This window comes from Aphis gossypii, chromosome X (genome assembly GCF_020184175.1).
Source record: "Aphis gossypii isolate Hap1 chromosome X, ASM2018417v2, whole genome shotgun sequence".
In the NCBI taxonomy this organism is placed as follows: domain Eukaryota; kingdom Metazoa; phylum Arthropoda; class Insecta; order Hemiptera; family Aphididae; genus Aphis; species Aphis gossypii.
This window is the reverse complement of record NC_065533.1, coordinates 42370725-42385372: the sequence shown is the minus strand read 5'-3', so window position 1 is coordinate 42385372 and position 14648 is coordinate 42370725. Positions and strand designations below refer to the sequence as shown.

Genomic DNA, 14648 nt, shown 5'->3' with positions numbered 1-14648 from the left:
AAGACACGAAAATAAGGCCGCCGGTTATTGTAATATATTATAAAAGAGTTTAAATTTTCAGATGTGAAATATAAAAACCAAAACAAAGTTCATATAAAACCAAAAAAAAAAAAAACATCCATGGTTTAAATACAATATATGACCAGAACATTTTACAGTAGTAAAATTATTTATTTTTGATTCTATACTATTAACCAAATCCCAATTTTTTCTCACCTTAGTTACTTGAACATAGTTTATAATTATATTATAGTCTTGGAAGTAATTAAGTTTTGACTATACTGACAGAAGGGAATTGTTTTCACTTAACAGGTACAGTAGAAGTATTTACCTCAGTCACTAGTAACTATGAAGTAGATAAGCACTATCTTGAAAATACTGAATATATTTTTCTTTAAGATTTATCTATTTTAACTCTGGTCGATATTTATTAGTAAATGATAATATTAAATTTATGTATTTTCCCAAATAATATTTAATACATAGATTAAGACATTTTTTCTTAAGTAAATGAGGAGTTATTAACATTTATATGAAAAAATAGATTTATTATCAATAACTAGATTCTTAGGTAAAAGCTTGATATATATTAGTTTAATTTCATCGGTATACAATGATTTTACCTGTTAATATTATTATACGTAATTAAAATGCGTATATTAACCTATAATTTAAGTTTGAGATTAACATATTATTTGCATAATTACATTGATACACTTAAGATAATATTTAGTCAAATAATTTTTAGACGATAGTTTTAAACACAAATAGTTTATAATTAAATAAATATACTTTAAATATAATAAATCAAATACATAAAATTGTATTTGGTATGCAAACAAAACACTTAATAAATTTACATAAACCAAAAAGCGTTAAAAAAAATAGTTTGATTGAAATATTAAAATAATATTATATGTATATAATAATTAATACTATAATATTAACTTTGGAAATTTGCTTTATCAGATTTAAAGCCGTTGTTATGACAAAAAAAAAATTAAATATTAACACTGCCTTGGTTTTTATTGTAGGATCAAGGTAATTGTTTACGTCTAAAACATAATATTAAGTTCGTTGTATGGTAGACCGCGTAGACGCGTTTAAATATTCGCACCGTCGTAAGAAGTGAACCCACGTTTGCTTTAGCTATAAAATTGAATTTATGCAAGCTCGAGAGAAGAACAACATCGTAATAATAATGTAAATTCTGAACGTGAATGCGAGCTAAATCGACTTGTGCATTGTCTTAGTCACTTCCTGTTATTATAGCTACATTAATCCATACCCAAGGTATGTGTAAATAGTAGTTAGGTTAGGTTATCAAACGTAAGGTTGCATAGTATGATGTATCAATGCATATAACAAACGGTGATTAAAAAAATATATCGTGTTTTGTCTGAGCAATAGGGGCCAGTCAGTGAGATTCGAAATCAATGAGAAAAGTGCATTTTCGAACGAATTATATTATAATATTATATTCCTGTCATACTAGCAATGCATAATATAGATAGTTACATTCATACATATTTTATTACAATGTATTGTAGTACAAAATATATAAAACATCTCATGAGTGACAAGTGATATATTTAATAATATTAGGCTATTTAAACCAAATATGTGAAGTTAATAGTATAGTTTTAATTGTAAAAAATCTGAAGCGTTTAGTAAAAAAGTTATTATTATTATTTTTAAATTTTTAACATATTAAGTAGTGTGAAGTAGTTTCTATTTATATAGAAGTTTAAATTTCAAACAAAGCGGTTACGTGTGTTATTTCTAAGTGAATATAACCTAAATAAGTTGTGCAAATTTGCAAAAAGTCGACTTAGAAAAATGTTTGTGACCAGTTAATATTGGACCATTTCATAAATTTAATAATTTATATAGTTATGTTGACTGACAGTTCGTTTGTTATATCTATCGCCATATTTGAATTCCATTCACAGTGTGATAAAATGGTTACAAAATATCTTTTATGGGTTAATTGACTTACAAGTGAAATCTAAACCTCGTTATATAATATTTTCATAGTAGTAACAATCTATATTATGATAAAATATCTACCTCGTTTTATGTTTATATCTAATAAGTAATAATAACATTATTTTACCATTAAATTATTATGTTTGGAGGATATGGTCAGTTGTTGATTATTTTATGAAAAATATGTTTATAAGGAGGTGCTTTTAGCTTAGCTTAAATAGATATTGTGTTTCAGTAATATGATATTTAAAAATGACTTCAGCTCCTACCAAAATGGATACCCAATAAACGCACCCGTCATCATTGGGTTGTCAACCGTAAACACAAAATAGATTATAACATAATAACCGTATATACCTGTGGTATGAATGTAATCATATTTCTATATTTTCTAAAATTCAATATTAAACGTCGTGATAAAACAAAATGCATATGTAAAGAAAATGTTACTACACTATTCCAAAATAGCATTACTTCTGCGTATTATAGTTGTATAAAGAAGATTAAAGACACACATTGTCTAATATTAATTATCAATACATTTTTGTAATACAATAAGGTAAATAAATATAATAATTTTATTAAACCTAAAATATTAAAAAAAAATCGTTCAACTTAGTATTTTTCAGATTTTCAGTTTATTCTTAGAAAATAATGTGAAAAATCAAATATTTAATTTTAATGACTGACATATTAAAATTTAAAATTTTGAAGAATTTTGTAAAACTTTAAATTTCAATCGTCTAAAAAAATATAAGTTAGTTTGATATTTTAAAATAAAACTCAAAGTAAATTTTATTATAATGAATATTATTTTAAGATCATTTTTTGAACGATTGTTTAGTCTAGTAAAAATAACAAAGAAATACATGATTAAGCTATTTAGTAGAGCTATTTATTTTTTTTAATAACATTTAAAAAATAAATTTGATTTTGTTTAAAACTTTTTTGGTAAAAAAATGACGATCTTTCGTATTTTTTGTTTTTTCCCCATATATTAAAAGTAATAGGTCTATTTTTATTTTTAATACCCTTCAAGCACTAATTAGACGTAACCTATCTAGTTTAGCTACCAGTTACCTATTTCAACGTCCAATATTAAAAAATTGTTTATACTATCCTGCAGAAACGTATTAAGACAAAAATAAAATACAACAAAATGCTCATCATTTCAAAACTAAAAGATTGATGTAATTCATCTTTTCAATCAGGAATAATTCTAATTTAAATCTAAAAAAAATGATTAATATTCCTAGACTACGTTTTTTCATATTAATATTGTCTCTTTAAAAATACTATAATAAATTGTAAATCATACTAAATCATTTGGTATTATAATACGTGATAATAATAATATTGACACTAAAATATAAAATAAACATATTAATATAATAATATAACAGTTATAATAAATTGATTGTATATAAGCCACAGCAATTATTGAGTAACAAACAATTAATACATTTGACATAAAATATATTAGTTGTTTCGATCAGTTTTTTTTTTTATCAATAAATGGAACGTTCTCCGCACCTACCTCCATACAATCGTGTTTGTGTACAGTTATTATATTATTTGGGTTGGCGTTTGTAAATGTGCATCACGAAAATGTATAGAATTATAAACGGGGTTCGTTGGCGTAGTAATTAGTTAGAAAATGAGGAACGGAAATTAACGAATAGTACGAGATTGCCCCGGGAAAATGGTCTATTAACTCGAGTCGGTGAATTGAGTATATTTTCAACTTTAAAAATGTTAATCTAGAAATCAACGTACTGGAAAATCAGTTAAACAAAACAAAACCACCTTCTACTTTTGTTCGTCAGTCAGAAATTCGGTAATATTTTATATACGTATTAATTGTTGTAATTATGCCGGAATGACGAAATTTCTGAGAGGCGCATCGTGGCTACGATGAGACCTTGAGTGCATAGACAGATACTAGCTAGACGATATTATTGGTACGCACTTGAGCACGGTAAACGACGGAGAGAATCTCTTTGACTAATTAGATTTCTTGGTGATGGTGGCTAAATTTAGTTCGCTGTAACACCACAATGTCTATAACATTGCATTTGACGTTTCGCAAAGGATTAATGAACAAATGGCAACAAATTTACGATTGTGTAGGTGTCTTACGACATTGTATACCGTCTGTGATTTTAATTAATTCCGCATAACTTGAACATAGGTAAGTATTGAACTAGTATTTTATCGATTTTTATTTTGTTTTATTTATTATTGATATTATTTATAAAAAATTATAAATACATATTTTTAAGAAAATGTTATTACTTAATCAAATTAGCTATTCGTTTTATAAATCGATTAATAACTCTGAAATTAAGAAACACATTTAAATATTAGCCAAAACAATTCAAGACTCAAGACTATATTTACTTTGAATGGTTTTTTTTTACTACCTTTTTATGTACAATGTTTAATTATATCGACGTATTAACGTATTTTTTTATTTAATATGTTTGGTTAAGAAAAAATCAGAGAAGTGAGGTAGTAACTGACCAAACATTTGATTCAACAATATGTTTTATAATTACTTAATAGTCACACTTTTAAGACTATCGAAAGTTAGGTTAGATTAGGTTAGGTATAACGTTAAACCAATAGCTGTGTTTGTAAATATGTACTATGTTTAAAAACACCTATATTACATAATATAATATAATTGTAAAATTGTATAAATTATTTTATTTTTTTTTTAAATTTACTTACTAATTTTAAAATTTTAAAATAGTTGATGAAAAAAATTTAAGTTTTGAAAATTAATTAAGCTGAATTGATCACACTAAATTCTAATAAGTTTTTATAATATTTATCACTCCACTAGATCAACCGTATTAATATATTGTAATAACTAATAATATATGTAATATACTTTTTAGTTATCTGACGAAATTATGTTATCACAAACGTTCAAAGGTAGCTATTATTGTAAAACTGCTGTTTGAAAGGTTTTCATTGTTAACCGAAATTACTCTATCTTTATTTAATTATGTTTTTTATGTATCCCATTGAATATTGTTGTTTAATCATACCACAGACATCGAATAACACCTACGTCCTACATTGAAAATACAATATTATTATTATACACATTTGATCACAGACGAACGGTACCATAATTTGTCTGTGGAACCATAACCGAATATTATACATATAATACGATTTAATATGATTATATATATATATAAAATAAAGCCATAAAGGGATGTTTGAATATCTAAAATAAGCTAATCCCAAGGCGAAATAGTTTTATACGCATGTTCTGGTATACATATCCAATACATATTGTATTATAATATTCCCCAGGCATCTCTTTTCGTTTGTATTCACGTCAAACATGATAATAATATGTATTTATATAAAAAGCTTTTGATACGATAAATCTTTAATTGGCAAAAGCTCGAAACCCAACTGTTTGAATTCAGATAGGTAATTATAAATAGCGAATATTTATCAAAGCGAATTTAACAATGTGATGTGAATAAACGGTCGTAGGTGGACTTATTTTAAAGCTGATATATGATATTTTAACACAATTAAAACCTTGTTTTTCATCTTAATTGCATTTGAATTGTTTTGTATTATGTAGGTGCACAAAGTCGTAATCCTTATGTACTCGTGTAAGCATAATATATTATATTTAATATTTATATCATATCAATATGATTAAACCATCTTTTAGATTAACTATGAAAATAAGATACGTATTAGTACATATTATTAAGTATTATTTCAAAATTTTGACTCCAGGTATATAGGTTCTGAATGGCGATGAAGAATATAAAGGTTATAGAGTCCCGGAGATTTTTTAAAATATTACTCAACTAAAACTGATTTAAAATTCAGTACATGTTAACTGTTGTTAGCCATAACGTGTCAATAGTGTTGGATAGAGTAGAAACATTGAATCGACGAAACGATTGTTTGAAAATAAACCTGTAGAAATAATAGTAACATTGAATCCTCGGTGGTTTAATAAACTTGACAATTTATAAATAAAACTACGACAAGACTCGTAAATATAGTTTGCTAATGAAGTTTTTCTTATTAAAATTTTGTCTTGGGACTAAATTAGATTTCAGTTGATAACCAACAGTTTATTTACTGTAAGTTTCCATCGGAACTTTTAAATTGAACGATTATCGAACAAGAAGTTGCATCATTATTATTACTCTAAAAATGGGACAGGCTGAAAAGCTTTCTATATAACTGCGTTTCACCGCGCCCAATTTATTTCCAACCATTATATCGTTGACAATTCCAGTGATTCAGAGTATTTCCGTGAAATACGTTTTTCTATCTGTAATTGACTCAATCCATAAAACTCGTCTGTCGAACGTCTGTTTCTCCTTCATTCGGGGTCCGTACAGGATAAAAATATCATAAAACAATTGAATAAAAAAATGATTGAATCGCTGATATTATCTTAAAATTAATTTTCAATTATATAGTATCAATTAATGTATAACATGTTATATTTCAGACAGAGAAAGTTAGATAATTATCACGGTATACAATTAAATGATCTGTAAGTAAACTATTTGCAATTTAAACATCAATCAGCAGTATATATATATGTGTGTATGTGTGTGTGTGTGTGTGTGTGTGTGTGTGTGTGTGTGTGTGTGTGTGTGTGTGTGTGTGTGTGTGTGTGTGTGTGTGTGTGTGTGTGTGTGTGTGTGTGTGTGTGTGTGTGTGTGTGTGTGTACTAGATTTTGTTAAGTCAGAATTAAAAAAAAAAACATGTTTTTTGTTTCTTTGTCAAATCAACTTACGAAAAAAACAGTTCACAATGATACGGGAATACTCCTACAAGATTTTATTAAAACCAATTAAAAAACTTTAAATCTGAAACTGAAAACAACCGAATGAGCCCAGTTTTACAACTTGAGAACCAAAACAAATAATACACACTTGTGACCTTAACTGCCATAAGACATACTCCAGATTCATATTAGATGACACTAACAACAATTCTTACGACAATAAGTTGTATATGTATTCAGCATATAAACTTTATTTCATGTTTAGTCAAATATTATTATTATTATACACGATACATATATGTGTGTGTGTGTTGTGTGTGTGTGTGTGTGTGTGTGTGTGTGGTGTGTGTGTGTGTGTGTGTGTGTGTGTGTGGTGTGTGTGTGTGTGTACTAGATTTTGTTAAGTCAGAATTAAAAAAAAAAACATGTTTTTTGTTTCTTTGTCAAATCAACTTACGAAAAAAACAGTTCACAATGATACGGGAATACTCCTACAAGATTTTATTAAAACCAAATTAAAAAACTTTAAATCTGAAACTGAAAACAACCGAATGAGCCCAGTTTTACAACTTGAGAACCAAAACAAATAATACACACTTGTGACCTTAACTGCCATAAGACATACTCCAGATTCATATTAGATGACACTAACAACAATTCTTACGACAATAAGTTGTATATGTATTCAGCATATAAACTTTATTTCATGTTTAGTCAAATATTATTATTATTATACACGATATATATGTGTGTGTGTGTTTGCTATATCACGCATATAAACGTATACGCTTAAAATATAATAAATCTGTGCATAAAAAATATAATAAACTCATCATATCCATATCAGAATCTGAATATTTACTTTAAACTAACATCAAAATAACTTAAATATGTAAAATATTTAGAGCCAATGGTACATTGTGACTATAAGTCACTATAATAATATAATGATCGCGAGTGGTAGTGTAACCACGACGGCGTTTCAATTGATTTGTAAACTTTCCATTAGAACACAATATTATAGACAATATGGATAACCCTAACCATTTAAGGTATTATTGTTTCATTCTACTCACGTGACTTTCGGTGGAGGAAACCCATATACGTCGCATGGTAATAAAAGATGATCGCCCTGTTTCACCAAGTGAACGGTGAAGTCGTTGGATTTCGACCAAGGTGCCATGGTACGGTTACTTTCTGTAAAGCGAAATGCGTGTGTGAAAAACATATATGATATTATATAAGTAGACACAAATAACATAAATATTTTACAATAATAATACAGAATAACTCGGTTGCCATCGTTTAGTGCAAAATTAATTACTCGGCGGTTTTAATTAAAATTTCCGTTAAATTATGCGCTCGGCTTTGTCGCCGTCGACATCACTCTTCACCTCTCTCCACAACCCATCAACACATAATAATACGTTAACGGTGGCAATGGTGGCCATGTACCATATACGTATATTATACATTTATATATATATATATTTGTTCAACGAATTCACCAATGTCGCTCAGAGGGATTTAGAAATTAAAAAAAATATATATATATATACATATATTTTTTATTCGTAAAGTCACACCACTCGCGTTGGTTATTTCGCACCAGAACTACCCCGTTTTTTTAACATTCGCATATTATTATAAACGCATTTACGGAGTATTTTAACGGATTTTTTTTCGGTTTTATGTTTTTTTATTCATATTATAATATATATATATATATATATTAAATATGTACATTTACGATGCTCGTGAAATCATTCGTAAACGCATGCGTCACACCACCGCAATCATTATGTATGATTATTAATAATTATTGTCCTGATGCCACCACCCGGAGTTCATTAAAAACAATATTTTTTTCATAGCCACGAATTTTCTATACAGCGAAATCTTTTTATTATCATTTTTATCATTAGAGAAACTATATTTTTCAACCGTTCCCTGAAATAAATAATGATATGATAAAAAAAAAATGATAAAATACGATTATTCTCAACGGCGGTTGCTTAATGGACTTAAATATAGTATCATCATATTATACAAACTTTCTTTGTTTTTGTGTCAATACATGAAAAATTAATAATCATACAGTATAAGATGTATGGTAAAAAAGCTGATAACTAGATTAAGACTGTCCACAAAATTCTCTCCAATTTCTTGTTTATTATTTATATTTAAATCAAAAAAATAACAAAGTATAAAATAACAGCTATTATTTTAATGCATTGAATTGATATTGGATTTGTTTTTATTTATGTTCGGTGTAAAGTTTTGTGCGTAAAATAAATTAATATTTTAATATTTTAAATCTACCGTGCTTGTAGCCCATCTATACTTCGATTTTGAGTGGTTACAGCTGTCGAAATCTTCACGATTGATATTGACATTTATAAATCATCAATCTTGATGTATAATAAAAAAAAATACTATCTATAAATAGTCAGCTACCGAAGTGTCATGTACAAAATATAATATTTATATTACATATTTTTCTGTTTTATTATTATTTGTACATTTTGGGAATATAAGATTTATTCATTTTAAACTTGTCGAACACTCTTATATATCACATATTATACAGGTATAATAATATAATAATAATAATAATAATAATAAATGAATAAAACAAAATATTTTGAAACCTTCTTATCCTTAGTTATTGTATTTCTCAGTAAGTGATAAGGCAAAAGACACACATATCTATCTATATATATACCAATTTATCGTAAAACTAGCATGGTCTACTTCTATTATTCTTAGAAAAAAAAAGAAAATATATATATAAAAAAATACTTAAAAGTTTGATCTGCTGAACAAAGGTATATAGTATATAGTAATTGCGTTATAATTATTTTATATTTTATATGCCATAAACAGCTTACGAATACATTGATATGTCAATTTCAAATTTATATTTTTATAATAGTGTTATATAATGTAATTTAGTTTATTTTTAAATGGGTGAAGATAGAGAAACATTATTTTGAAGAGAGAGTTTTGATTTAATTATTGAATTCCGGTTGCTCAAATGTTCATAATTATCAAGGATGTATAAGACGGATATTATTAGGAAGTTAATTTTCGTAAACATATTTAATCAGTTGAATTAATTGATTTAAATATAAATTACATCTGTTGAGTGTATTTTTGTTAGTTAAACTTTAGTTTTATTGCCAGTAATAAGAACTCGATTCGTGACAATGAGGTGTACAAGTATAATACACTCGAATAAAACGTCGCAACGAACATTAAAATTAGCTCTTGCAGTCTAATATCAATACAAAATTCATTATTATGTGTTCTAAAAATTATTTTCTCAACGATTGTATTGAAAACAAAGTAAATTAGATTCTCTGAATGATTTTTTTTTTCATCATTTTCGTACTATTTTATAGACGCTGAGTTTTTAGTGACTACAATTCGGGAAATTAAATATTAAAAACACTGGAATTGAGTCAAAATAGAATATAATTATAACAAGTGGTCGAGACAATTCCTCAATCATATCCCGAGGATTGATAAACACAAAACGGCAGCAATACCGCATAAACAACTCTCTTGATGAATATTAAAGAATAATATTGTCTTGAGTTTGTTGTGGCTTAAAAGCTTCATTTATTTTTATTTTCTATATTTTTAATCTACGAGATTATCGAAACATCAATCGTTACACTATTTATATTAGTATATGAAATACTTAAAGTTATGTGGTAAGTATAGTAGATGATTGTTGTTGGCTAAACGAATAATAAAAAAAAAGAACGGCATACAGAAAATACGTATCTATTTAATTTCAAAGCTTTGTTAGAAAAACATCTAGTCTCGGTCGCGTGTTAAATGTTTACCACTCAACTTGCAAATCAAAGAAAAATCTCCATTTTGTTAATGGTGTACAATATTTTTTTTTGAAATATTTCTCACGTTTTAACTTTGAATATTTCTGTCACTCTATTTTTACGATATACTGTACAACGGGGAGTGTGGTGAAATTAAAAAAAAAAAAATAAGATAAATACTATCCATATAGCACACAGGTATTATTATTATTATTACTATAAATGGATGATAGTTATTGAAATGTCCGTTAAATTTGACAAAAGTAAAAATCCCGTATTAGATAAAATGCTCGTTCTATCCTATACACAATTAAATTGCTCTTTCCTCACAAAGAATTTTAACGTTTTAAATTCTGACCGGAATGCAAAAATGTATTTACACTTAATAAGCAAACGACAAAGTTAAATCTACCAAAATGTTTTCGACGGTGAAAGCAAATTGCAATTTTCGAATATTTTAGAGACAATTCACGCTGTGGAGTGTTGTTTAAAAAACGTCTTGCCAGATGGTACATTTGTTGTATAATATTGCATAAATTATATCAAATACCTCAACAGTTGAACAAATATAGATACTGTGTGTTGTAATAATAATTTCAAATTAAAACGACTGACATAAATTAAAAAATGGTTATTTGTTAATAACCATTATGAGTATACCTCCCTTTCGTAGGTATTTGATTAAATTTAAAACGGTTCAGTATTTGATGTGTTTAGATTAAGTTTAATTTTGCTTACGTTTCTCCGGGTTTCGTCTTCAAGTATTTTATTAAAAATAATTATTTTTATCCGTGATATTGAAATTTTTGTACGAACAATTCAAAAATATCATTATAAAAATATTATAATTATATTAAAACATACTTTATAGTATTATAGGACCGTAAGGATTATTTATTAGTTTTTATCATTGTTATGGTGACTTATGAATTATGAATGTCTCTCAGTTCACCCTTGTTACAATAATTATGTTTAGATTCGGTGATTTATATTCATAACTTTTCTTGTCTTGGATTTTAATATCGATTCAATTGCCATTCGTTCTTAAGTACGTTTAATTTGACGATTCGAGAGACAGAAAAGTGGAAGTTCTCAGACGGCAATAATCGTTGGTCGGCTGAGAAACCAGAACGAGTTCCACCTATACATAAATGTAAAATATATATATGTACACCGTTCAACGAGACAAATTGAATTGTGTGTCGGGGGTTACGCGTGAGCGTTGTACGTATATTATAGGTGAAACTCCCGAGGGGAATATTTCACTTCGAGTGGCTAATACGCGAAATAATTTACTTCCAGTCAACGGCCGTGAAAGTCACATTGGCGAAATAATAATAGTACAAAAAAAAAAACTAAAACGGAATGAAATGAAATAAATAATAAAAAGAGAGGAAAAATAACCGCCGTGATACGCGCGTCTGGGAAACGTTTGTTGTGCGGTTCGCGGTGGCGGCGGCGACGTGCACGGCTGCGTGGATGTTTGTGAAATATTGCTTTTTGTTGTTGGCCGCAAATTAACGAGCGGATAAGGTTCGGTGGAAATTTTTTTCCTTAAAAACACGGCGCTCGTACCGTTAAAGGTTTTTCACGTTTTACGAGCCATTACTTTATTTTATTTTATTTTATTTTTTTTAGACATAAAACAACGTGTTCGAGACAACCAACTTTGTTAAGACACGGCGCGTAAAAGGAAAACGGACAAAGAACGAATTCGCTTACCAAAATAAATTCTGCCAAACGTGCTGCTCTCCTGAGTGAATCCCGTCAGTTTGTTTACTATGCGGCACGTATAGCTGTGCCTCAGATCGTTTTCTTCTACGTTCGCTATACGCAATTGGCCAGTTTTTGGTATCATTATAATTTTTGAATCTGAAATTGAAAAAAGTATAGTAATAAATACGGTTGTAGATTATTGCATGTCCTAATGTGGTAAGCTACTGTCAAATTCATGTTATGTTGTCGATATCATACTATTTATATACTCGTAATTTAATTTTTATATTTATTTATTATTATTATTATTTTTAATCTGATTAAGTGTATAGCTAAATTGACGAATAAATATTTTTTTAAATATTATTTTACACATATTTTAATATTTATGCAATAAGTGTATTTTGATTCAGATAATATTGTCTACAAAAGTGTAGATTCTTGTATCAATTACAATGAATTATAATAATTAAAATAATCAACATAGATTAATGTACATTAAAAATGGAAATAAATACCGAGTATTAATCAAGTTTCGAGAAAACATAACTTTGGTCTTTCGTTAATTATGTTTATAAACAAAAAATTGAAACTAAGAAAGGGACGAAGCAAAAAATGTAATAAATAAAAAAGTGAACTTTTTTGAACTAATTTACAATTTAAATGTAAATAAAATTAATATTTCATTTATATAACTTAAACTTTTTTTGAAGCAAATACCATAGCAATACTTAATTTCTATTATATGACCCGTAATTTTTATATTGCATGATACGATAATCTATGATAACATAATATATAATATATATTTTATAAATTAATTAATTAATTATACAACTCATTTTGTTTCAATTGATTTATACACAACTTAAATTAAGTCAATCAACTACAAAATAATCAATAGAACTATTAACCAAAAATAACATAATTTATAATATTCCATATTCCTAAATATTATTACAGATACCTAGAATAGGCTAGATACTACTACGTAATTAGTACCTAATATTATCATACTGTAATGTAGTGTAGTGTTTGACGGTTGTGTTGTTATTGATTTATATATCTTTTGCTTATGAGAATTTTAGTTTCGACATAACATTTTTAAGATGGTTGAAAATAGGCAGAGTATTTTTTCATGATTTTTATTTCCATATTTTTGTACACACAGGTACATTATCCGTCGTTCATTCCCTCTCGACCTAATATCATGCGTGTTATGAATATATTAAATATAATTTGATTTCACAGAATCAAAAGTTTCGTGTAAGATAATAACTATTACTATTCACAACACAAAATATAATATAGATACGTATTACATACAAAATATTATATTACATACCTATATAGTAATATATCGTATATTTTTGTATTTTAGATTTACTTAACATTTTATAATTTTTTAGGTTAACCAACTAGTCTATGGATAAAATGTATAGAATTAGTTGCAAAAACTTACGTTAAATTATGCGTTTTGCACATTTTGTAATTGAACTTTTTCAGTTATATAATTAAAATTTATCAATATTTTTATACAAACAAAATAGTTCAATTTAATGCAGGCTAAAGACCTTCGATGTCGAAGCCATAATAAATAAAAAAAAAAAAAAATAGTTATGTTAAATTCAAAAAATAATACAGTGACATAAATAATTAATTTCATAAACATTATTTTTAACATTTTATAGTTTCATTTTCTCGTTTATATTTCTATGCGGTTTTTCTTTGTATATTAGTTTTACATAATTTAACATTTTATCAAATTAAGCATACTATCATATTAATATTGTTTATTAGAAATGTTTTATTAACTTATTACTAGAATATACCAATTTGAAAATATTCGATTAAACACAAGTATAAAGGTGAAATTTAAACCAACAGTGTAAAACTGCAAATGTCCGTTTCATATTAACATAAATATTATAAATTTAAACGTAAAACTCGATTTAAATTTTAAAAATATGATTTTATAAGTTCATATTTTATTATATAAAACAAGTATACCTATAATATACTGATGTATATCGGGTTGATGAATGTTAAATTATTATTATTGTTATTATTTAGTTGATATTTATTTTAAGTACATGGCTAAAAGGTCTAATATATCACTATCAATGATTTTTTAAATTTGCTAATTAACTATAATTTTATTGAAATTATTTTTATTTAAATGTATCAAAAAATATTTAATGAAATTGGATTATTTTTAATCAAATACTTAAACATAGATTATTGTATTCAATTAAAAAAAAAAAAAATATATATATATTATATAGGTATATTTTTTTACATAATAGTA

The 14648-nt window shown here is 26.4% G+C and overlaps 1 protein-coding gene across 1 annotated transcript in view; it reads right to left on the bottom strand.

Annotated features, from left to right (window-relative positions):
• The window catches only part of LOC114129343 (cell adhesion molecule Dscam2-like), a 264488-nt gene that overhangs the window by 126540 nt on the left and 123300 nt on the right, over window positions 1–14648 (bottom strand). The window contains 2 exon segments of the mRNA XM_050205218.1: window positions 7856–7976; window positions 12347–12496. Of these exon segments, the coding sequence (XP_050061175.1) occupies window positions 7856–7976; window positions 12347–12496 (271 nt within the window).